Source organism: Leptodactylus fuscus, unplaced genomic scaffold (assembly GCF_031893055.1).
Source record: "Leptodactylus fuscus isolate aLepFus1 unplaced genomic scaffold, aLepFus1.hap2 HAP2_SCAFFOLD_130, whole genome shotgun sequence".
NCBI lineage: Eukaryota > Metazoa > Chordata > Amphibia > Anura > Leptodactylidae > Leptodactylus > Leptodactylus fuscus.
Genome location: NW_027440143.1, coordinates 238,960 through 265,918, shown reverse-complemented (window position 1 = coordinate 265,918; position 26,959 = coordinate 238,960). Strand labels below are relative to the sequence as shown.

General features: G+C 44.5%; 1 protein-coding gene across 1 annotated transcript in view; it reads right to left on the bottom strand.

Annotated features, from left to right (window-relative positions):
• Positions 1–789: 789 nt before the first annotated feature.
• Positions 790–26,959, bottom strand: part of LOC142187018 (protein Wnt-3a) — an 84,146-nt gene continuing 57,976 nt past the window's right edge. Inside the window, exons 3-4 of the mRNA XM_075261427.1 lie at positions 4,245–4,510; positions 790–1,694 (exon numbers count right to left, since the gene is read on the bottom strand). Of these exons, the coding sequence (XP_075117528.1) occupies positions 1,215–1,694; positions 4,245–4,510 (746 nt within the window). The 3' untranslated portion in view covers positions 790–1,214. The remainder of the gene's footprint in view (positions 1,695–4,244; positions 4,511–26,959) is intronic.

The window sequence follows — 26,959 nt, the reverse complement described above, 5'->3', positions numbered from 1 at the left end:
ATTCTGGAAATGGTGAAATGAATTATCACCGGATAATCTGAAAATGTCCCTGGGTCCCATTTTTGATGAATAATGTAATTTATAAAGTAGGAGGTTGTTTAGATTAGTGTAGGGAGTTATAGTGATCCCGGACAACCCCTTTAAGGTTGTAACTCTAAGCTTCGATGACAAGAATTCTATGGAGAAGCTACAAAGTTGGGAACTGAACCAGAAGGAGGCAGTGGAAGGATCTCCATCTTGTACGGCCAGAGAGGACAAATAAGAGACAGATGTAGTCCAGAGGGGACACCAGAGACCGGTGGTGGAGACACAGCGCACTCATCTCAATGGCTTTGTGTAATGTATCTACTCTGGTAGAAGGAGAATGCAGATGTCACTGTCCCGTAAATCCCTCGGTAACAATCAGTCATATCCCGGTTATTGCTCAGGTGACACCCGAGACATGTTGTCTAGAACTGGCAGTAAGAGAACTCCAGATGGGACATTTCCTTGGTCCAGTCATTGCCATGATTCCTGACACTTCTGGATGCAGTTACCATTTTTCTTGACCAATGGACATTGTCATCAAGGCTACTATCTGCGAAAAGAGTTTGAGAATCTCAACACAAGCCAATGACATTTTCAAAGATGCAAAGTCTATTCAAGAAGATACTACATGAATGTCGTCTTAGAGTGGCCGAGGTCATGTGTTTGTCATGGTTATGTTCTATCTGCAACATGTTCATTATGGTCTCCTGGCCACGGGAACCTGACCATCGTGTCATACTTAAGATGTGGCAGCTTAGGCAGAACATGCCTCGTCTACTTGTAGAGATCGTACCGTGTTCTCCGAGTCTTAGAAGACAGGCAGTGTTTTTGTGCTACAGTAGAAACATTGGATCTGGAATGTTAAACGTTTCGATTCTGTTCTTATCCATCAGAGTTGACCCTTTGCTAACTATCAGCTGAAAGTAGAGACTGGCACAATATTACGCCTACGTTCTGCTTCATGGTAACAGGTTAGAACGTTTCATCAACATTGGGTTTCAACAATGAGTTTCAAGACATTTCCACTGAAGTAAAAGGCTACTCTCCGGGGCTTCTTGGAACGTCCAAGACGCTGTAGGACACTAGTCAAAGAGTTAATAGTCATATTGTAAGGACTCACTGAGCCAAGCCTGGACAACACAGTCTTCAGTCTATGGTTTGGAAGAGTCTTGTTACTGAGTCCTTGCCTATTTGCATGTGTGGACATCATAGACCCTTATGCATTCCTGACAACTGACATAGCAACACCAATGAAAGATGCAATGACATTTTTCTTTTCTTTTCTCAGTCCTTGTGTTGTGTCCTCGTCCACAGCATAAGAGATCGCACCCATCAATCCCATGAGAGGTGACGTTACATATCCTGTCCCGTGTCCCAAACGATCCAGTCTCAGGGTTGGGCTCACAAAAATTGGGAGAGCTCTCGTAGTAAATGAGATCCCGCTCAGTCGGTGGCTTGAAGAAAGTATATTTTGGCCGAAGGGTCTCGACCCAGCCACGCGATTCTCGATGCTTCTCCACAACCATCTCCGATGCACTGTCGTACTTGTCCTTGAGATAATCTCCAATCATTCTAAAATCTGGCTGTGACCACCAGCATGTCTTCACCTCGCAGCTCCCGGATAACCCGTGACACTTACATTTCAGATGTCTGTGGTCTGTGATGGACTGTAGAAGAAGAAAGAAACAAGAAGAGCTTTAATCTGCAATACCATGACCAAAAATAGACCAATACATAGGGAAAAGAAACAGCCTGGTGTTAGAAACTCTCTGCTGTCACATCATTATCTCAAGGGTTACTGAGACGGCTAGATGGTTGTCAGTGCCAATGTTCAGATATGACCTTTTACCGTCTCCACCAACTCCAGTTCTTTGCATCTGCGCTCACCATCTGTAATCGGGGGAGCAAAGCATTTCCTGCAGGATTGTTTACCAGCCTCCAATGAAGTCTTACACAATTCTACCCAAAACTTGCTGAAAGGGAACCTTATACTACCAATTTAAGCATTTTTCGACATTCAATAGGCTCCTCTTGGTTTGGTTTGGCACAGTTAGCCGTCTAGTTAGCATATCCTTCACCAAAAATGCTCAGGAACGGTGGGGGCAAAAGAAAAAATTACAACTACCCGGAATAAGGTTAAAGGCATCTATTAGATAGTAGTGGTTGTAGTAGTAGTTAGTTGTAGTAGTAGTTAGTTGTAATTTTTTCTTTTGCCCCCACCGTTCCTGAGCAGTTTTGGTGAAGGATATGCTGGCTGGTAAACAATCCTACAGGAAATGTTCTGGTCTCCCGATTACAGATAGTGAGCGCAGGCCAGTCGTTCTCAATATTCCTAAGCCAACTACCCCTAAAAATACATCTCACCCTGAGACATACTACAGGTAGATAATACTGGGTGTAGACCTGCGGGAAGACCCTGAAACTCATGTGGTTCATATATAATCTCTAAAGACCTTAAGAAATATCTTAGCCCCAGGGCAATTTGTCACTATGGCGCATAGTAAAGGTGTATATGTACTGTATACAGTCCTATGAAAAAGTTTGGGCACCCCTATTAATCTTAATCATTTTTTGTTCTAAATATTTTGGTGTTTGCAACAGCCATTTCAGTTTGATATATCTAATAACTGATGGACACAGTAATATTTCAGGATTGAAATGAGGTTTATTGTACTAACAGAAAATGTGCAATATGCATTAAACCAAAATTTGACCGGTGCGAAAGTATGGGCACCCTTATCATTTTATTGATTTGAATTCCCCTAACTACTTTTTACTGACTTACTGAAGCACAAAATTGGTTTTGTAACCTCAGTGAGCTTTGAACTTCATAGCCAGGTGTATCCAATCATGAGAAAAGGTATTTAAGGTGGCCAATTGCAAGTTGTTCTCCTATTTGAATCTCCTCTGAAGAGTGGCATCATGGGCTACTCAAAACAACTCTCAAATGATCTGAAAACAAAGATTGTTCAACATAGTTGTTTAGGGGAAGGATACAAAAAGCTGTCTCAGAGATTTAACCTGTCAGTTTCCACTGTGAGGAACATAGTAAGGAAATGGAAGAGCACAGGGACAGTTCTTGTTAAGCCCAGAAGTGGCAGGCCAAGAAAAATATCAGAAAGGCAGAGAAGAAGAATGGTGAGAAGAGTCAAGGACAATCCACAGACCACCTCCAAAGAGCTGCAGCATCATCTTGCTGCAGATGGTGTCACTGTGCATCGGTCAACTATACAGCGCACTTTGCACAAGGAGAAGCTGTATGGGAGAGTGATGAGAAAGAAGCCGTTTCTGCACGTACGCCACAAATAGAGTTGCCTGAGGTATGAAAAAGCACATTTGGACAAGGCAGCTTCATTTTGGAAACAAAAATTGAGTTGTTTGCTTATAAAAAAAAGGCGTTATGCATGGCGTCCAAAAAGAAACAGCATTCCAAGAAAAACACATGCTACCCACTGTAAAATTTGGTGGAGGTTCCATCATGCTTTGGGGCTGTGTGGCCAATGCCGGCATCGGGAATCTTGTTAAAGTTGAGGGTTGCATGGATTCCACTCAGTATCAGCAGATTCTTGAGAATAATGTTCAAGAATCAGTGACGAAGTTGAAGTTACGCCGGGGATAGATATTTCAGCAAGACAATGATCCAAAACACCGCTCCAAATCCTCAGGCATTCATGCAGAGGAACAATTACAATGTTCTGGAATGGCCATCCCAGTCCCCAGACCTGAATATCATTGAACATCTGTGGGATGATTGGAAGCGGGCTGTCCATGCTCGGCGACCATCTAACTTAACTGAACTTGAATTGTTTGTCCAAAATACCTTTATCCAGGATCCAGGAACTGATTAAAAGCTACAGGAAGCGACTAGAGGCTGTTATCTGTGCAAAAGGAGGATCTACTAAATATTAATGTCACTTTTCTGTTGAGGTGCCCATACTTTTGCACCGGTCACATTTTGGTTTAATGCATATTGCACATTTTCTGTTAGTACAATAAACCTCATTCCAATCCTGAAATATTACTGTGTCCATCAGTTATTAGATATATCAAACTGAAAAGGCTGCTGCAAACACCAAAATATTTAGAACTAAAAATGATTAAGATTAATAGGGGTGCCCAAACTTTTTCATAGGACTGTATATCCACCAGTTAGTGCAGAACATGTGAGACTGTCAGTAAGTCTCCCATATAACTCCGGCAGTGCCCGGCTTACTCACCGTTCTTCCCGCCTCATTGTTGTGTCTGTTCATCGCTGACCGAGCGTCTGGTCTGTACTCTCGAGCGTCTGCAAACTCTCGAGACACCATACTTCCGAAGTCCATGTCTTCACTGCAGCCGCCCCATTTCCAGCCTTCACCCGGGGGTCCCTTGTGATGGTTGTCACATCCGCAGATAGTCGCAGATCCCTCGGCGCAGGCTCTGGTGACAGCAAAGGCTACTCCAGCCGAGGCGATGGCGTGAACAAAGGCAGACTCTCGTGTCGCTGGAAATGAATGGAGGAAAATTAGATTAAATTCCAAATCGGTTCTTAGAGACGGCGGTATCACACAGACAAACATACAAGATGAGGGAGGTAGCATCACATGTGATAGGCTTAGATACATAAGCTCAGACAGATACAGGGTAAGTACTGAGGAAGTCGCTATGAAAGTGTCCGTGTCAGTCACTATGTATCTGCATATGTGAGTATCTGAACGTTACAGTGTGTATATAGGTATGTGTGTCTATGTGAATCCCTGTGTGTATTTGTATACATATGTCTACATGTGTCTGTGTGGTTGTCTATCTATATGAGTCTAAGTATCGGTATATATACTCTCCTCAATACTGAAATTTCACCACCAAGATGGATAAGCGGTAAGGTTACATGAATGAAGTAGCCAGCGGCACTAAGATCTACAAGTGATCACCAATCTGTGACCTGTCGGAGAGGCATAAAATCCAGATTGAAAGCAAAGTTTTTTAGCCACGTGAAACCTCGAAGATCAGATCACATGTGGTGGAATGATTGTGCGATGTCTCCTGTTCATCACCATACCAGGTCATCTCCTGCGGTGAACTGAGAGGATCCTCGACAGACCTTGGTTTATCACTCCGTAGATCAATACACACCTAGGCCAAGATGTCACCACTGGTCAATATTGGTGGTTGGGAGAACAACAATGAAGTGGATGACATCAAGAAGTGCCGGGAAGAGGCGACCACTGCATGGGAGATCGTCTGATTGGAAGGATGGCACATGGGGATCCAGTCTGTATTGCAAGTGAAATTGAAAGTCACATCCTAAGCCTAGGGTGCAAACAGTGCAGGCACAGACCATCAGAAGGGGTTAACACCACTATGGGCTACAATCAAGTTGCTTCCAACTGCAGGTGATCCACTGACCTGATGTCATCGCTCTCACAGGATATCATGGTGCAAAGGAAGACGGTAATAGAGGCTGAAATAGAGGTCTTCATTGATGGGTCCTGGAATGGAGGTCTATCCTCTATAGTGATGAGTCCTGGAATGGAGGTCTATCCTCTATATAGTGAGGAGTCCTGGAATGGAGGTCTATCCTCTATAGTGATGAGTCCTGGAATGGAGGTCTATCCTCTATAGTGATGGGTCCTGGAATGGAGGTCTATCCTCTATAGTGAGGAGTCCTGGAATGGAGGTCTATCCTCTATAGTGATGTGTCCTGGAATGGAGGTCTATCCTCTATAGTGATGTGTCCTGGAATGGAGGTCTATCCTCTATAGTGATGAGTCCTGGAATGGAGGTCTATCCTCTATAGTGATGGGTCCTGGAATGGAGGTCTATCCTCTATAGTGAGGAGTCCTGGAATGGAGGTCTATCCTCTATAGTGATGTGTCCTGGAATGGAGGTCTATCCTCTATAGTGAGGAGTCCTGGAATGGAGGTCTATCCTCTATAGTGAGGAGTCCTGGAATGGAGGTCTATCCTCTATAGTGAGGAGTCCTGGAATGGAGGTCTATCCTCTATAGTGATGAGTCCTGGAATGGAGGTCTATCCTCTATAGTGAGGAGTCCTGGAATGGAGGTCTATCCTCTATATAGTGAGGAGTCCTGGAATGGAGGTCTATCCTCTATATAGTGATGTGTCCTGGAATGGAGGTCTATCCTCTATAGTGAGGAGTCCTGGAATGGAGGTCTATCCTCTATAGTGATGAGTCCTGGAATGGAGGTCTATCCTCTATAGTGAGGAGTCCTGCTATTGGAGGTCTATCCTCTATATAGTGATGTGTCCTGGAATGGAGGTCTATCCCCTATAGTGAGGAGTCCTGGAATGGAGGTCTATCCTCTATATAGTGATGTGTCCTGGAATGGAGGTCTATCCTCTATAGTGATGTGTCTTGGAAAGGAGGTCTATCCTCTATAGTGAGGAGTCCTGGAATGGAGGTCTATCCTCTATAGTGATGTGTCCTGGAATGGAGGTCTCTCCTCTATAGTGATGTGTCCTGGAATGGAGGTCTATCCTCTATAGTGATGTGTCCTGGAATGGAGGTCTCTCCTCTATAGTGATGTGTCCTGGAATGGAGGTCTATCCTCTATAGTGATGTGTCCTGGAATGGAGGTCTATCCTCTATATAGTGAGGAGTCCTGGTATTGGAGGTCTATCCTCTATAGTGAGGAGTCCTGGAATGGAGGTCTATCCTCTATAGTGAGGAGTCCTGGAATGGAGGTCTATCCTCTATATAGTGAGGAGTCCTGGAATGGAGGTCTATCCTCTATAGTGATGAGTCCTGGAATGGAGGTCTATCCTCTATAGTGATGTGTCCTGGAATGGAGGTCTATCCTCTATAGTGATGTGTCCTGGAATGGAGGTCTCTCCTCTATAGTGATGTGTCCTGGAATGGAGGTCTATCCTCTATAGTGATGTGTCCTGGAATGGAGGTCTATCCTCTATATAGTGAGGAGTCCTGGAATGGTGGTCTCTCCTCTATAGTGATGTGTCCTGGAATGGAGGTCTATCCTCTATAGTGAGGAGTCCTGGAATGGTGGTCTCTCCTCTATAGTGATGTGTCCTGGAATGGAGGTCTATCCTCTATAGTGAGGAGTCCTGGAATGGAGGTCTATCCTCTATAGTGATGGGTCCTGGAATGGAGGTCTATCCTCTATAGTGAGGAGTCCTGGAATGGAGGTCTATCCTCTATAGTGATGAGTCCTGGAATGGAGGTCTATCCTCTATAGTGAGGAGTCCTGGAATGGAGGTCTATCCTCTATAGTGATGTGTCCTGGAATGGAGGTCTATCCTCTATAGTGAGGAGTCCTGGAATGGAGGTCTATCCTCTATATAGTGAGGAGTCCTGGAATGGAGGTCTATCCTCTATATAGTGAGGAGTCCTGGAATGGAGGTCTATCCTCTATAGTGAGGAGTCCTGGAATGGAGGTCTATCCTCTATATAGTGAGGAGTCCTGGTATTGGAGGTCTATCCTCTATAGTGATGAGTCCTGGAATGGAGGTCTATCCTCTATAGTGATGTGTCCTGGAATGGAGGTCTATCCTCTATAGTGAGGAGTCCTGGAATGGAGGTCTATCCTCTATAGTGATGAGTCCTGGAATGGAGGTCTATCCTCTATATAGTGAGGAGTCCTGGAATGGAGGTCTATCCTCTATAGTGATGTGTCCTGGAATGGAGGTCTATCCTCTATATAGTGATGTGTCCTGGAATGGAGGTCTATCCTCTATAGTGAGGAGTCCTGGAATGGAGGTCTATCCTCTATAGTGATGTGTCCTGGAATGGAGGTCTATCCTCTATATAGTGATGTGTCCTGGAATGGAGGTCTATCCTCTATAGTGAGGAGTCCTGGAATGGAGGTCTATCCTCTATAGTGAGGAGTCCTGGAATGGAGGTCTATCCTCTATAGTGAGGAGTCCTGGAATGGAGGTCTATCCTCTATAGTGATGAGTCCTGGAATGGAGGTCTATCCTCTATAGTGATGTGTCCTGGAATGGAGGTCTATCCTCTATAGTGATGTGTCCTGGAATGGAGGTCTATCCTCTATATAGTGATGTGTCCTGGAATGGAGGTCTATCCTCTATATAGTGATGTGTCCTGGAATGGAGGTCTATCCTCTATATAGTGATGTGTCCTGGAATGGAGGTCTATCCTCTATAGTGATGTGTCCTGGAATGGAGGTCTATCCCCTATAGTGATGGGTCCTGGAATGGAGGTCTATCCTCTATAGTGATGTGTCCTGGAATGGAGGTCTATCCTCTATAGTGATGTGTCCTGGAATGGAGGTCTATCCTCTATATAGTGATGTGTCCTGGAATGGAGGTCTATCCTCTATATAGTGATGTGTCCTGGAATGGAGGTCTATCCTCTATATAGTGATGTGTCCTGGAATGGAGGTCTATCCTCTATAGTGATGTGTCCTGGAATGGAGGTCTATCCCCTATAGTGATGGGTCCTGGAATGGAGGTCTATCCCCTATAGTGATATGTCCTGGAATGGAGGTCTATCCCCTATAGTGATATGTCCTGGAATGGAGGTCTATCCCCTATAGTGAGGAGTCCTGGAATGGAGGTCTATCCTCTTTAGGGATAAGCCCTGCTATTGTCTCGGACACAATGAAGGTCAGATATTTCTCTGGCGTCCAAATGGACAACACCATGAAGAGGACTTCACAAGGGAACATCACGCCAGTCCTACTCCTGGCACAATGGTGTGGAGTGGTATAACGTAGCCGGACCCTTTGGTCTATATTTCAGGTACACTAACAATTCGGTATTACATTGATCTGGTCGGTGAACCGGTAGTGCAGCCATTTCTACAAGGTGTCCCCGGATCCTTTATAGAAGAGGACAATGCCAGGCCGCTTGTAGTGCACGTTGCTCCCTAAATGTCTCCGGAAATCTCCCACCCAGCACATTTGGGACCTCATTGGTAAATGGGGCGGCCAGCAGACAATCCTGGTGATCTGTGCCCAGAAAGACAATCCTCAGACAACCTCACTCCTAACATGCCAAGGTGTATAAGGGCAGGGAATCCTGCGGGGGGCGCTCACACTCCATACTGTTTTCCACTTTTTATCATTTACATAAGAGTAACTTGTCTATCCATCCAGGGGACGTCTCCTTGGTGGTGGAGTTTGTGTATCTGTAGGTCTATGTGTGTAGACCTCTCTCACTAGTAGCCATACTGGTCCAATTTCTTTCCTACATATACACAGCACACAATATGGGCACAGTATGGCAGTAGTTACTATCACACACATTTTTTGTCTTGCGTTCCCTCGTGGCTCCAGCCTTTTGTTTGTTTTCTAACAATAGAAGAAGTGCTAGAAATACCGTTACCCTGAGCTGAACCCAGAAAATTTCCGGATCATTTCTGTCACCAGTAAATCTGCTGGGCTCTTCTCCATAATGAAGCTATCAAGCCAAGTTGTAGCCGCTGCCAGGTATTCACTAGAGCAGATATGTCTCCTGGGAACAGGCTGCAACGTGCTCAGGACATAGAGGCCAGGACCAGGACGTCCATCTCCCGCACCCCCCTAATTAAAGGGTGTGAGGAACTTTATGGCTGACACCAAGGATAACATATCTGTGACCAGCGATGACCCCGTGGAATAAACATAAGGCACTGTACAGGTCTACATGATGCTCGGGAGGGGGGTTCATATTTTATACATTTCTCAGTTTTTGAGATCAGAGACCTGAAATCTGATATACGGGTAAGGGTATAGACCCGGACAGTGACCGCTGTCCAGCTGAGGTGTGGTCATGACCCAACACAACTATCTCAGATGCCGTTGACTTTGTTCTACAAGTTAGCTTAGCCTTTGAGCCGAATACAGTCCAATGAGTATTGTAACCAGCAGAGTGCCGCCTGTCATGTGACTTCTAGGACTGCATTGGTATAACTTTATGAATCGGACCCCCAGAACCTCCTACCACATTTTGGTAGTGATTTCTATGGAAGGAAATATATTGAAAACATATTCTCCTTGTCAGTCATATCTCCTGCGAGCAGTGAGGCTCTGCCATCCATCCATCCATCCCAAGCCCACCCCTGTACATGGGACTGCTTGCCCAAACATTTCTGTGGTGTGAAGATAATGGAAATCCTGAAGATACCGGACATGGGCAATACTGGAGGGGCAACAAGATGCCTCTGTGAAGGTCTCGTGGAGGCCCAAGGGCCGGACATGGGCAATACTGGAGGGGCAACAAGATGCCTCTGTGAAGGTCTGGGATGACAAGGTCTGGTGGAGGCCCAAGGGCCGGACATGGGCAATACTGGAGGGGCAACCAGATGCCTCAGTGAAGGTCTGGTGAAGGCCTAAGGGCTGGACATGGGCAATACTGGATGGGCAACAAGATGCCTCTGTGAATGTCTGGTGGAGGCCCAAGGGCCAGACATGCGCAATACTGGAGGGGCAACAAGATGCCTCTGTGAAGGTCTGGGATGACAAGGTCTGGTGGAGGCCCAAGGGCCGGACATGGGCAATACTGGAGGGGCAACCAGATGCCTCAGTGAAGGTCTGGTGAAGGCCTAAGGGCTGGACATGGGCAATACTGGATGGGCAACAAGATGCCTCTGTGAATGTCTGGTGGAGGCCCAAGGGCCAGACATGCGCAATACTGGAGGGGCAACCAGATGCCTCAGTGAAGGTCTAGTGGAGGCCCAAGGGCCGGACATGAGTAATACTGGAGGGGCAACAAGATGTCTCTGTTAAGGTCTTGTGGAGGCCCAAGGGCCGGACATGGGCAATACTGGATGGGCAACAAGATGCCTCTGACAAGGTCTGGTGGAGGCCCAAGGGCCGGACATGGGCAATACTGGATGGGCAACAAGATGCCTCAGTGAAGGTCAGGTGGAGGCCTAAGGGCCGGACATGTAGCGAGACCTGTGCAGCCAATATGGGACAGCTCATGAGCATCATGTTATATTTTCCATACAGAATCTCATGTACAGCGGCAGAAATAGTTGTGCCCAATGTGTACGAACCTTTATAGTCCACGCTATTGGAATCTGGTTTATAAAAATCCAAAAAAAGAGACAATGGAAGAAAAGTCATCAGCGATGGTTCACAGCAGAGGAAGACGAGGGGTGAAAAGGTCTCAGATTCCTTCCCTTGATCAATAGAATATCTGCCTGTGACAAGTGAAAATTGGAAGAAAAGTGGTGGGACAATAGGATTGCACCAGGCCCACCTGAGGACTGAATGGGAGGTTCTGTTTGAGAGGTCTGATCACATGTGACAATTCCCCTTAACCCTGCCCGACCGGTATGGCAAATCGTCCTTATTACCTGCTGGGAGAATGAATCCCCCTTTGTGTTGGCACTGTCACGCCGCATTATGTGCACAATGGCCTCAGATATTTTATATGAAATTCACCCTCGGCAGTGATTAGCAAGGACCAACTAAGTCATAGCAACCTAGAAATATGCATTGGAAGGGCCTCGTTGTCGGCCAAAAGGGAAATCCCTATTGAAATGGTTTAATAAAACAATCTAAAGGGCGTGTGAATTGTGGGCGAGCGCTCTCACTTTTTTCTCTTTGGCTTAATCTCATGGTCTCCGAGATATTGTGCTTGCGGCATATCCCAGCAGGGAGTGGACCAGGGTCTCCCGTCAACTTCTTTTACAGAAACTTTTTCATTTTATGCTGGTGCCACCGCCTCCCACAGAAAGGAGAAACACGTATTTATCAAAAGAAGAGCCCCCCGAACACATCCTAAACGGTAACCATTCCTCTTCCGCAGGTCGTAGGTCGTCACCTGGATTCTAGGGTCATCTTTTCAGCTCCCGCTGAACCTTACAACGTGTCACCTTCAGGCAATGAACTCTGGAAGGAGAAGCCAAAGCTGGAAGACTCTGCACGACTGGTTAACTAACAGCTAGCAGGGTCCGAAAGGAAAGGAATTGCCGCCTGTCATGTGACCAGCATCATATCCTTCTATACGGGGGTTAGTATATACTTATCTCCCCGGCCACGGAAATATAGAAAGGACAACTCCACCTAGACCGACTGTTAGTCCATGGTTACCTTGTAGCAAACAACCTGGTTATTATAGCAATGCTACTAATATCACTGGTCCAACTTCTAATACTGACAACCAGCCTGTATATATCATGTGAGAGGTAGTCACAGCCCCGCCCCCTGTTACTGACAACCAGCTGTATATACCATGTCTGAGAGGTAGTCACAGCCCCGCCCCCTGTTACTGACAACCAGCTGTATATACCATGTCTGAGAGGTAGTCACAGCCCCGCCCCCTGTTACTGACAACCAGCTGTATATACCATGTCTGAGAGGTAGTCACAGCCCCGCCCCCTGTTACTGACAACCAGCTGTATATATCATGTCTGAGGTTGTCACAGCCCCGCCCCCTGTTACTGACAACCAGCCTGTATATATCATGTCTGAGAGGTAGTCACAGCCCCGCCCCCTGTTACTGACAACCAGCCTGTATATATCATGTCTGAGAGGTTGTCACAGCCCCGCCCCCTGTTACTGACAACCAGCTGTATATATCATGTCTGAGAGGTAGTCACAGCCCCGCCCCCTGTTACTGACAACCAGCTGTATATATCATGTCTGAGAGGTTGTCACAGCCCCGCCCCCTGTTACTGACAACCAGCCTGTATATATCATGTCTGAGAGGTAGTCACAGCCCCGCCCCCTGTTACTGACAACCAGCCTGTATATATCATGTCTGAGAGGTTGTCACAGCCCCGCCCCCTGTTACTGACAACCAGCTGTATATACCATGTCTGAGAGGTAGTCACAGCCCCGCCCCCTGTTACTGACAACCAGCTGTATATATCATGTCTGAGGTTGTCACAGCCCCGCCCCCTGTTACTGACAACCAGCCTGTATATATCATGTCTGAGAGGTAGTCACAGCCCCGCCCCCTGTTACTGACAACCAGCCTGTATATATCATGTCTGAGAGGTTGTCACAGCCCCGCCCCCTGTTACTGACAACCAGCTGTATATATCATGTCTGAGAGGTAGTCACAGCCCCGCCCCCTGTTACTGACAACCAGCTGTATATATCATGTCTGAGAGGTTGTCACAGCCCCGCCCCCTGTTACTGACAACCAGCCTGTATATATCATGTCTGAGAGGTAGTCACAGCCCCGCCCCCTGTTACTGACAACCAGCCTGTATATATCATGTCTGAGAGGTAGTCACAGCCCCGCCCCCTGTTACTGACAACCAGCTGTATATATCATGTGAGAGGTAGTCACAGCCCCGCCCCCTGTTACTGACAACCAGCCTGTATATATCATGTCTGAGAGGTTGTCACAGCCCCGCCCCCTGTTACTGACAACCAGCCTGTATATATCATGTCTGAGAGGTAGTCACAGCCCCGCCCCCTGTTACTGACAACCAGCCTGTATATATCATGTCTGAGAGGTAGTCACAGCCCCGCCCCCTGTTACTGACAACCAGCCTGTATATATCATGTCTGAGAGGTAGTCACAGCCCCGCCCCCTGTTACTGACAACCAGCCTGTATATATCATGTCTGAGAGGTAGTCACAGCCCCGCCCCCTGTTACTGACAACCAGCCTATATATATCATGTCTGAGAGGTAGTCACAGCCCCGCCCCCTGTTACTGACAACCAGCTGTATATATCATGTCTGAGAGGTAGTCACAGCCCCGCCCCCTGTTACTGACAACCAGCTGTATATACCATGTCTGAGAGGTAGTCACAGCCCCGCCCCCTGTTACTGACAACCAGCTGTATATATCATGTCTGAGAGGTAGTCACAGCCCCGCCCCCTGTTACTGACAACCAGCTGTATATATCATGTCTGAGAGGTAGTCACAGCCCCGCCCCCTGTTACTGACAACCAGCTGTATATATCATGTCTGAGAGGTAGTCACAGCCCCGCCCCCTGTTACTGACAACCAGCTGTATAGATCATGCCTGACAGGTTGTCACAGGACACATGGTTTATGCCTATAACACGTTCCTTACGTTCGCTCAGTGGAAAATCTGAGTAACTTTTCTGGAAATCTCAGTAAATCAGTTCCTTGCTGTACAAGCCATCACACGGCTCCTGACAGGATTCTTCTGCTTTTACATCAATCATCGATGGAAAATCCTTGACAGGACTTTTATAGTGTAAACAATGACATAGGAATTGATGAGTCCTTCTCGTCAGGTGTCAGACAACCAACCATCTAATCTAGTAAGAAACCAACAATCAGACAATGTCCACCCAACACTAGGCCGGACAGTCACCAGTAAAGCGGAATCCTAGTAATACCAGATCCTAGTGACAGCAGAGTCCTTGTAATACCAGATCCTAGTGACAGCGGAATCCTAGTAATACCAGATCCTAGTGACAGCGGAATCCTAGTAATACCAAATCCTAGTGACAGCAGAGTCCTAGTAATACCAGATCCTAGTGACAGCGGAATCCTAGTAATACCAGATCCTAGTGACAGCGGAATCCTAGTAATACCAGATCCTAGTGACAGAGGAATCCTAGTAATACCAGATCCTAGTGACAGCGGAATCCTAGTAATACCAGATCCTAGTGACAGCAGAGTCCTAGTAATACCAGATCCTAGTGACAGCAGAGTCCTAGTAATACCAGATCCTAGTGATAGCGGAATCCTAGTAATACCAGATCCTAGTGACAGCGGAATCCTAGTAATACCAGATCCTAGTGACAGCGGAATCCTAGTAATACCAGATCCTAGTGACAGCGGAATCCTAGCAATACCAGATCCTAGTGACGGTATAATCCTAGTAATACCAGATCCTAGTGACAGCAGAATCCTAGTAATACCAGATCCTAGTGACAGCAGAATCCTAGTAATACCAGATCCTAGTGACAGCAGAGTCCTAGTAATACCAGATCCTAGTGACAGCAGAGTCCTAGTAATACCAGATCCTAGTGACAGCAGAATCCTAGTAATACCAGATCCTAGTGACAGCAGAGTCCTAGTAATACCAGATCCTAGTGACAGCAGAGTCCTAGTAATACCAGATTCTAGTGACAGCGGAATCCTAGTAATACCAGATCCTAGTGACAGCGGAATCCTAGTAATACCAGATCCTAGTGACAGCAGAGTCCTAGTAATACCAGATCCTAGTGACAGCGGAATCCTAGTAATACCAGATCCTAGTGACAGCGTAATTCTAGTAATACCAGATCCTAGTGACAGCAGAGTCCTAGTAATACCAGATCCTAGCGACAGCAGAGTCCTAGTAATACCAGATCCTAGTGACAGCGGAATCCTAGTAATACCAGATCCTAGTGACAGCGGAATCCTAGTAATACCAGATCCTAGTGATAGCAGAGTCCTAGTAATACCAGATCCTAGTGACAGCAGAGTCCTAGTAACACCAGATCCTAGTGACAGCAGAGTCCTAGTAATACCAGATTCTAGTGATAGCGGAATCCTAGTAATACCAGATCCTAGTGACAGCGGAATCCTAGTAATACCAGATCCTAGTGACAGCAGAGTCCTAGTAATACCAGATCCTAGTGACAGCGGAATCCTAGTAATACCAAATCCTAGTGACAGCAGAGTCCTAGTAATACCAGATCCTAGTGACAGCAGAGTCCTAGTAATACCAAATCCTAGTGACAGCGGAATCCTAGTAATACCGGATCCTAGTGACAGCAGAGTCCTAGTAATACCAGATCCTAGTGACAGCAGATTCCTTGTAATACCAGATCCTAGTGACAGCGGAATCCTAGTAATACTAGATCCTAGTGACAGCGGAATCCTAGTAATACCAGATCCTAGTGACAGCGGAATCCTAGTAATACCAGATCCTAGTGACAGCGGAATCCTAGTAATACCAAATCCTAGTGACAGCAGAGTCCTAGTAATACCAGATCCTAGTGACAGCGTAATTCTAGTAATACCAGATCCTAGTGACAGCAGAGTCCTAGTAATACCAGATCCTAGTGACAGCAGAGTCCTAGTAATACTAGATCCTAGTGACAGCGGAACTCTAGTAATACCAGATCCTAGTGACAGTATAATCCTAGTAATACCAGATCCTAGTGACAGCAGAGTCCTAGTAATACCAGATCCTAGTGACAGCAGAGTCCTAGTAATACCAGATCCTAGTGACAGCGGAATCCTAGTAATACTAGATCCTAGTGACAGCGGAATCCTAGTAATACCAGACCCTAGTGACAGCAGAGTCCTAGTAATACTAGATCCTAGTGACAGCAGAGTCCTTGTAATACCAGATCCTAGTGACAGCGGAATCCTAGTAATACCAGATCCTAGTGACAGCGGAATCCTAGTAATACCAGATCCTAGTGACAGCGGAATCCTAGTAATACCAAATCCTAGTGACAGCAGAGTCCTAGTAATACCAGATCCTAGTGACAGCAGAGTCCTAGTAATACCAGATCCTAGTGACAGCAGAGTCCTAGTAATACCAGATCCTAGTGACAGCAGAATCCTAGTAATACCAGATCCTAGTGACAGCGGAATCCTAGTAATACCAGATCCTAGTGACAGCGGAATCCTAGTAATACCAGATCCTAGTGACAGCAGAGTCCTAGTAATACCAGATCCTAGTGACAGCAGAGTCCTAGTAATACCAGATCCTAGTGACAGCAGAGTCCTAGTAATACCAGATCCTAGTGACAGCAGAATCCTAGTAATACCAGATCCTAGTGACAGCGTAATCCTAGTAATACCAGATCCTAGTGACAGCGGAATCCTAGTAATACCAGATCCTAGTGACAGCGGAATCCTAGTAATACCAAATCCTAGTGACAGCAGAGTCCTAGTAATACCAGATCCTAGTGACAGCCTAATCCTAGTAATACCAGATCCTAGTGACAGCGTAATTCTAGTAATACCAGATCCTAGTGACAGCGGAATCCTAGTAATACCAGATCCTAGTGACAGCGGAATCCTAGTAATACCAAATCCTAGTGACAGCAGAGTCCTAGTAATACCAGATCCTAGTGACAGCGGAATCCTAGTAATACCAAATCCTAGTGACAGCAGAGTCCTAGTAATACCAGATCCTAGTGACAGCAGAGTCCTAGTAATGCCAGATCCTAGTGACAGCGGAATCCTAGTAATACCAGATCCTAGTGACAGCAGAGTCCTAGTAATACCAGATCCTAGTGACAGCGGAATCCTAGTAATACCAGATCCTAGTGATAGCAGAGTCCTAGTAATACCAGATCCTAGTGACAGCAGAGTCCTAGTAATACCAGATCCTAGTGACAGCGGAATCCTAGTAAAAGCAGATCCTAGTGACAGCGGAATCCTAGTAATACCAGATCCTAGTGACAGCAGAGTCCTAGTAATACCAGATCCTAGTGATAGCAGAGTCCTAGTAATACCAGATCCTAGTGACAGCAGAGTCCTAGTAATACCAGATCCTAGTGACAGCGGAATCCTAGTAATACCAGATCCTAGTGATAGCAGAGTCCTAGTAATACCAGATCCTAGTGACAGCAGAGTCCTAGTAATACCAGATCCTAGTGACAGCGGAATCCTAGTAAAAGCAGATCCTAGTGACAGCGGAATCCTAGTAATACCAGATCCTAGTGACGGTATAATCCTAGTAATACCAGATCTTAGTGACAGCGGAATCCTAGTAAAAGCAGATCCTAGTGACAGCGGAATCCTAGTAATACCAGATCCTAGTGACGGTATAATCCTAGTAATACCAAATCCTAGTGACAGCAGAGTCCTAGTAATACCAGATCTTAGTGACAGCAGAGTCCTAGTAATACCAGATCCTAGTGACAGCGGAATCCTAGTAATACTAGATCCTAGTAACAGCGGAATCCTAGTAATACCAGATCCTAGTGACAGCGGAATCCTAGTAATACCAGATCCTAGTGACAGCGGAATCCTAGTAATACCAAATCCTAGTGACAGCAGAGTCCTAGTAATACCAGATCCTAGTGATAGCGTAATCCTAGTAATACCAGATCCTAGTGACAGCGTAATTCTAGTAATACCAGATCCTAGTGACAGCAGAGTCCTAGTAATACCAGATCCTAGTGACAGCGGAATCCTAGTAATACCAGATCCTAGTGACAGCGGAATCCTAGTAATACCAGATCCTAGTGACAGCGGAATCCTAGTAATACCAGATCCTAGTGATAGCAGAGTCCTAGTAATACCAGATCCTAGTGACAGCGGAATCCTAGTAATACCAGATCCTAGTGACAGCGAAATCCTAGTAATACCAGATCCTAGTGACAGCGGAATCCTAGTAATACCAGATCCTAGTGACAGCGGAATCCTAGTAATACCAGATCCTAGTGATAGCAGAGTCCTAGTAATACCAGATCCTAGTGACAGCAGAGTCCTAGTAAAACCAGATCCTAGTGACAGCGGAATCCTAGTAATACCAGATCCTAGTGACAGCGGAATCCTAGTAATACAAGAACCTAGTGACAGCAGAGTCCTAGTAATACCAGATCCTAGTGACAGCGGAATCCTAGCAATACCAGATCCTAGTGACAACAGAGTCCTAGTAATACCAGATCCTAGTGACAGCAGAGTCCTAGTAATACCAGATCCTAATGACAGCGGAATCCTAGTAATACCAGATCCTAGTGACAGCAGAGTCCTAGTAATACCAGATCCTAGTGACAGCGGAATCCTAGTAATACCAGATCCTAGTGACAGCGAAATTCTAGTAATACCAGATCCTAGTGACAGCAGAGTCCTAGTAATACCAGATCCTAGTGACAGCAGAGTCCTAGTAATACCAGATCCTAGTGACAGCGGAATCCTAGTAATACCAGATCCTAGTGACAGCGGAATCCTAGTAATACCAGATCCTAGTGACAGCGGAATCCTAGTAATACCAGATCCTAGTGACAGCGGAATCCTAGTAATACCAGATCCTAGTGATAGCAGAGTCCTAGTAATACCAGATCCTAGTGACAGCGGAATCCTAGTAATACCAGATCCTAGTGACAGCGGAATCCTAGTAATACCAGATCCTAGTGACGGTATAATCCTAGTAATACCAGATCCTAGTAACAGCGGAATCCTAATAATACCAGATCCTAGTGACAGCAGAATCCTAGTAATACCAGATCCTAGTGACAGCAGAGTCCTAGTAATACTAGATCCTAGTGACAGCAGATTCCTTGTAATACCAGATCCTAGTAACAGCGGAATCCTAGTAATACCAGATCCTAGTGACAGCGGAATCCTAGTAATACCAGATCCTAGTGACAGAGGAATCCTAGTAATACCAGATCCTAGTGACAGCGGAATCCTAGTAATACCAGATCCTAGTGACAGCGGAATCCTAGTAATACCAGATCCTAGTGACAGCGGAATCCTAGTAATACCAGATCCTAGTGACAGCGTAATCCAAGTAATTCCAGATCCTAGTGACAGCAGAGTCCTAGTAATACCAGATCCTAGTGACAGCAGAGTCCTAGTAATACCAGATCCTAGTGACAGCGAAATCCTAGTAATTCCAGATCTTAGTGACAGCGGAATCTTAGTAATACCAGATCCTAGTGACAGCGGAATCCTAGTAATACCAGATCCTAGTGACAGCGTAATTCTAGTAATACCAGATCCTAGTGACAGCGGAATCCTAGTAACACCAGATCCTAGTGACAGCGGAATCCTAGTAATATCAGATCCTAGTGACAGTATAATTCAAGTAATACCAGATCCTAGTGACAGCAGAATCCTAGTGTGAAGCATGGGATTTTTCAAAAAAACAATCGGACCTTGATTGATGAAAAGAATCCAAGGAGTTTATTTCAGGAAGTCCAGTTTTAACAAAAAATAATAATTCTTCAGAAAATCTCCATAATGTATACAACAAACACCTTGTACCTCAGGCTGCTGTAGTCTCACAAACTATCCATCATGTGAACTTCACCAACACATCCGGCTTTCTGGGAATTGGAATCATTTTATACCTTAGACATTTCCCATAATACTCTGCAGTTTTCCCTATAAAACCCTGGAGTTGCTGCAGACTTGCCTCTTATAAGATCAGGGCGGACACACCCAGTGCAACTCCACTCATGCAGGTAAATATGCAAAAACACTTTATAAATCCATGTTAATGTGAACAGTTCCTTAGTGTTAGTATATGGTTCCCAGATGGTAAGACAAGAAATAGTAGGAAAATAGAGCATTAGGTGGCCAGCCTAATGAGGAAAGAAAGAAATAAGAAGCAGTAATAGAACATTCACACAGAGATATTACCAGATCTGGGGACTTATGTACCACCACTAAGGTTACAAAGAAGAAATCACATGGAAACATAACACAAAATAGTTTACCTCTTCACATTCCTCCCCCCTTAAGAAGAAGCTTGTCCTTCTTCAGACCGCTTTCACTTCAGCACCATACCTAGACAAATGATCGGCATTTTGGTGCTTGGACCCTGACCGATGTTGTATCTCAAATTTAAATGGCTGTAATGCTAAATACCATCTAGTTATTCTGGCATTTTTGTCCTTCATGGTATGAATCCAAGTGAGGGGATGATGATCCGTCACTAAAGTAAACTCTCTTCCTAATAAATAATAGCGTAATGCCTCCAATGCCCACTTAATCGCCAGCCCTTCCTTCTCGATTGTAGAATACTTTTGTTCACGGGGAAAAAGTTTCCTACTTAAATAAAGAATAGGGTGTTCCTCACCATTAATCTCTTGACTCAGGACTGCCCCAAGTCCCACCTCAGATGCATCCGTCTGTACAATAAATGGTTTGTCAAAGTTTGGGCTTTGTAAGACTGGTTCTTTACACAAAATTTCTTTTATTTGTTCAAAAGCTAAATCACATTCTGTTGTCCATATCACGTCCTCTCTACTGTTCTTTTTAGTTAGGTCGGTTAAGGGAGCAACGATAGTAGCAAAGTTTGGAATAAAACGTCTATAATAGCCAACAAGACCTAAAAAGGATCTGACCTCTTTCTTTGTGGCTGGAATAGTCGCAGATTGAATGGCTTGTACTTTGGATATCTCTGGCCTTACTTTACCACTACCCACAATAAACCCAAGGTACTTTGTTTCTTGGAATCCCAAAGCACATTTACGTGGATTAATTGTAAATCCTGCTTTCCCAATTTCAGTTATCACCTTTTCCAAGTGATACAAGTGCTCTTCCCATGATTTGCTAAAGATTACCACATCATCTAAATAAGCAGCACTGTACTCCGTATGATTCTTCAAGAGTAAGTCCATGGCTCTTTGAAACGTGGCTGGAGCACCATGAAGACCAAATGGCATGTTTCTGAACTGATACAGACCATTAGGCATCACAAAAGCAGTTTTTCCTTTTGATTTCTCATCAAGTGGAATTTGCCAATAGCCCTTACATAAATCTAGGGTAGAAATATATTCTGCACACCCCAATCTATCTATGAGCTCATCAATACGCGGCATTGGGTAATTGTCAAAACTAGATATAGCATTAATTTTACGAAAATCTATGCAAAATCTTATTGTCCCATCTTTTTTCCCAACCATCACTACAGGTGATGACCAAGGACTTTTAGAGGGTTCAATAACTCCCAATTTAAGCATTTCTTGAACCTCATTTTCAGCCTTACCCTTTAATTTTTCAGGTATATGATAAGGTCTCTGTCTGATAGGTGGATGATCTCCAGTATTTATTGTACGAGAAACTAAAGACACACGGCCAGGCTTACTTCCAAAAATATGTGAACTAGACCCAATAATCTTCCTCAGGTTACAATATTGCTCTTTAGATAACTTTGGATTCAATGTTACCTCTGACCAGTGAGCACAATTTTTCAACAAATCATAGATTTCTTCAGACATATCCTGTGAAGACTCTGCGACAATAGTACAGGTAGTGTTATCTTTAGGACTAACCTCTGGTTCAATCCAACGTTTTAATAAATTTACATGGTAAACCTTATTTTTTTGTTTTTTATCTGGGGTTTCAATTTCAAAGTCAACAGGACCTGTTTGTCTAACCACTTTATATGGCCCTTGCCATCTGGCCAACAACTTATTCTCACTGCTGGGAAGCAAGAGAAGAACCTTATCCCCAACTTTAATTGATTTATTTTTGGAATGTTGATCATACCATTTCTTTTGGTAAACTTTTGCCTTGTGGACATTATCATGAGCTACCTTAATCAATTTCATTAATCTCTCTCTCATTTTCAATACATGTTCTACCACATTTTTCTGATGACCATCTTTACCTTCCCATACCTCTTTAATAACATCCAAGAGTCCCCTGGGTCGTCTCCCATATAACAATTCAAAAGGACTAAACCCTGTAGACTCTTGTGGAACCTCACGATAGGCAAATAATAGAAAGGGCAACCATTTGTCCCACAGTTTTGGATCGTTATGTGCAAATTTCCTAAGCATGTTTTTCAAGGTTTGGTTATACCGTTCAGTCACCCCATCAGTTTGTGGATGATAAGGGGTAGTCCTGAGGGGCTGTATACCAAGAAGCTTATAAACTTCTAACAGAAAGGAAGATGTAAAGTTACTCCCCTGATCAGTAAGGATTTGCTTAGGTAATCCAACCCTGCTAAACACCTTCAAAATTTCCTCTGCAACTCTTTTAGCAGTAACTGTGCGCATAGGTATGGCTTCAGGATACTTGGTACAGTAATCAACAATTGTAAGAATGAAACGGTTACCTTTGGAACTTCTTTCTAGTGGACCGATAATATCCATACCCACAGTATTAAATGGTTCATCAATTATTGGTAAGGGTATAAGCTCTGCTTTGGGAGGAGCTGAAGCAGTGTACTGACATATTGGGCAACTACGACAGTAAGTAGTGATCTCATCATAAACTCCAGGCCAATAGAACCGATAGAGTACTCTGGCCAAAGTCCTTTTATAACCCAAATGTCCAGCAACAGGAACATCATGCGCTAATTTCAAAATTTCTGGTCTAAACTTTTTTGGCACAACTAACTGTTGCACTTGCTCTCCTGTTTTTGGGTGACTACACACTCTATATAAAATATTGTTTTCCACCAGATAATAGGGTGTAACAAGCCGCTTACCACTTTCTGCAACCACTTTACTGTTAGTTAAACCGTGTTCATACAATGCATACAAGTCAATGTCCTGTTTTTGTTCAAATGTAATATCAGTGTCCCACAAGTCAGCATTTTTATACTTGCCATCCAGGGAAACTCTTCTCCTAGAGACATCCTGCTATCCTGGAACTCTCAGAGACTTTGATGATGGCGGCTCCATGATGTCCTCATGGAATGGGAAAATGTCCTCCAAAGTCTCACCTCTCTTGTGTGCCTTTGCTTTAGCTCTGGTAGTCACAGCAGACAGCTGGCTTTTCCCCATTAGCAAATCTTTGAATCCGGGTGTGGTTCTTCCAAGGATCACTGGTACTTGTAGTTCTGGAACAACAACTGCTGGCATGGTAAAACATTTTTCATCCAACTGCAGGTCAATATTTGATGTGGAGTATTTTTTTGTATCTCCATGAACACAAGTAATTGGCACTTTGGGAGAGTCCATCTTCTGAGTTATTAGGTTCTCCTTTACCAAGCTTAATTTACTGCCAGAATCAAGCAAAGCATCCACGTTCTGTCCATTAACTTGGATTGGCAGCATGAAGTCACTGCTAGCAAAAAACAATCCAGACTTTGTGCCTTTAGTGCTTTTTCTGGGGCAAAATTTAGCTATGTGTCCCTTTTCTTGGCAAATATAGCACATTTTTTCACTGGTGACAGTTTGTAATGGACTTCTGGCTTCTTGACCTCTCCCTCCAGAGAAAGTTCTGAATGGTTTGGCTGGGCCAGTTGCAGACCTGCTTAGGTCTCTTTTTGCTAGGATAAAGTCCTCTGCCAAAGAAATAGCTTTGTCAGCATTTTTGGGCCGATGTTTTTTAACCCAAGCAAGAACATCAGCTGGAAGAATTTGTAGAAACTGTTCAAGTATGATCGCTTCACTAATCTGCTCAGTCATCTTGTTGTCTGGTTTCATCCATTTCATATATAAGTCTTGCAGGCGAGTAAAGACTTCTCTTGGACCATCAGTGTAGCTGTACTTGAGTTCTCTGAACCTCTGTCTATAGGTTTCCTCACTGATGTCATATCGCCTTAGAATAGTCTCTTTAACCAAGTCATAGTTATTTGCATCATTCATGTTCATGTGGCTATATGCCAGTTGGGCTTGTCCAGTAAGATATGGCGCCAGTCTTACCACCCACTGTTCCTTAGGCCACTGACAGGTATGTGCAATTCTTTCAAATGTGGATAAATAGGCTTCAATATCATCTTCTGGAGAAAGTTTAGTCATGCGAGGGTCTTTCCAAGCAACAGGCGGTCTCAGGGTTTGAAACAGCTCCCTCCAGCGTTCATCCTGACGTCGCAATTCCTCGCAATTTCTCCTGGCTTCCTCCATTTGCCTTTTTTCTGCATTGATCTGCTGCACAGTTAACCATTTCATAAGGTCAGCAATGCTCTCTGGTAAAGTCTTTTCAGAAGGCTCAGCAACACTTGGAGTTAATGGAGCAGCTGTGGCTCCTTGCACTTCTGCATCCTCCTCTAGCAGTGCTCTCTGTCTGACACCTTGACTTTCCATATTCACCAGTTTCCTTGCAACAGTTCGCTTTGCAGACTTAGTTGGTGGCTTTGCATTAATACGCCAGGAACGTGTCTTGTACATAACTCCCTTGTTTCTTTAGGCTTGAGTACTTACAGCAATACTCCAAAAATCATCCCACTTCTGACACCATATGTGAAGCATGGGATTTTTCAAAAAAACAATCGGACCTTGATTGATGAAAAGAATCCAAGGAGTTTATTTCAGGAAGTCCAGTTTTAACAAAAAATAATAATTCTTCAGAAAATCTCCATAATGTATACAACAAACACCTTGTACCTCAGGCTGCTGTAGTCTCACAAACTATCCATCATGTGAACTTCACCAACACATACCCAGCTTTCTGGGAATTGGAATCATTTTATACCTTAGACATTTCCCATAATACTCTGCAGTTTTCCCTATAAAACCCTGGAGTTGCTGCAGACTTGCCTCTTATAAGATCAGGGCGGACACACCCAGTGCAACTCCACTCATGCAGGTAAATATGCAAAAACACTTTATAAATCCATGTTAATGTGAACAGTTCCTTAGTGTTAGTATATGGTTCCCAGATGGTAAGACAAGAAATAGTAGGAAAATAGAGCATTAGGTGGCCAGCCTAATGAGGAAAGAAAGAAATAAGAAGCAGTAATAGAACATTCACACAGAGATATTACCAGATCTGGGGACTTATGTACCACCACTAAGGTTACAAAGAAGAAATCACATGGAAACATAACACAAAATAGTTTACCTCTTCACACCTAGTAATACCAGATCCTAGTGACAGCGGAATCCTAGTAATACCAGATCCTAGTGACAGCAGAGTCCTAGTAATACCAGATCCTAGTGACCGCGGAATCCTAGTAATACCAGATCCTAGTGACAGCGGAATCCTAGTAATACCAGATCCTAGTGACCGCGGAATCATAGTAATACCAAATCCTAGTGACAGCGGAATCCTAGTAATACCAGATCCTAGTGACAGCGGAATCCTAGTAATTCCAGATCTTAGTGACAGCGGAATCCTAGTAATACCAGATCCTAGTGACAGCGGAATCCTAGTAACACCAGATCCTAGTGACAGCGGAATCCTAGTAATATCAGATCCTAGTGACAGTATAATCCAAGTAATACCAGATCCTAGTGACAGCAGAATCCTAGTAATACCAGATCCTAGTGACAGCAGAATCCTAGTAATACCAGATCCTAGTGACAGCGGAATCCTAGTAATACCAGATCCTAGTGACAGCAGAGTCCTAGTAATACCAGATCCTAGTGACAGCGGAATCCTAGTAATACTAGATCCTAGTGACAGCAGAGTCCTAGTAATACTAGATCCTAGTGACAGCGGAATCCTAGTAATACCAGATCCTAGTGACCGCGGAATCCTAGTAATACCAAATCCTAGTGACAGCGGATCCTAGTAATACCAGATCCTAGTGACAGCGGAATCCTAGTAATACCAGATCCTAGTGACAGTGGAATCCTAGTAATACCAGATCCTAGTGACAGCGGAATCCTAGTGATACCAGATCCTAGTGACAGCGGAATCCTAGTAATACCAGATCCTAGTGACGGTATAATCCGAGTAATACCAGATCATAGTGACAGCAAAATCCTAGTAATATCAGATCCTAGTGACAGCGGAATCCTAGTAATACCAAATCCTAGTGACAGCAGAGTCCTAGTAATACCAGATCCTAGTGACAGCAGAGTCCTAGTAATACCAAATCCTAGTGACAGCGGAATCCTAGTAATACCGGATCCTAGTGACAGCAGAGTCCTAGTAATACCAGATCCTAGTGACAGCAGATTCCTTGTAATACCAGATCCTAGTGACAGCGGAATCCTAGTAATACTAGATCCTAGTGACAGCGGAATCCTAGTAATACCAGATCCTAGTGACAGCGGAATCCTAGTAATACCAGATCCTAGTGACAGCGGAATCCTAGTAATACCAGATCCTAGTGACAGTATAATCCTAGTAATACCAGATCCTAGTGACAGCAGAGTCCTAGTAATACCAGATCCTAGTGACAGCAGAGTCCTAGTAATACCAGATCCTAGTGACAGCGGAATCCTAGTAATACCAGATCCTAGTGACAGCGGAATCCTAGTAATACCAGATCCTAGTGACAGCGGAATCCTAGTAATACCAAATCCTAGTGACAGCAGAGTCCTAGTAATACCAGATCCTAGTGACAGCAGAGTCCTAGTAATACCAGATCCTAGTGACAGCAGAGTCCTAGTAATACCAGATCCTAGTGACAGCAGAATCCTAGTAATACCAGATCCTAGTGACAGCGGAATCCTAGTAATACCAGATCCTAGTGACAGCGGAATCCTAGTAATACCAGATCCTAGTGACAGCAGAATCCTAGTAATACCAGATCCTAGTGACAGCAGAGTCCTAGTAATA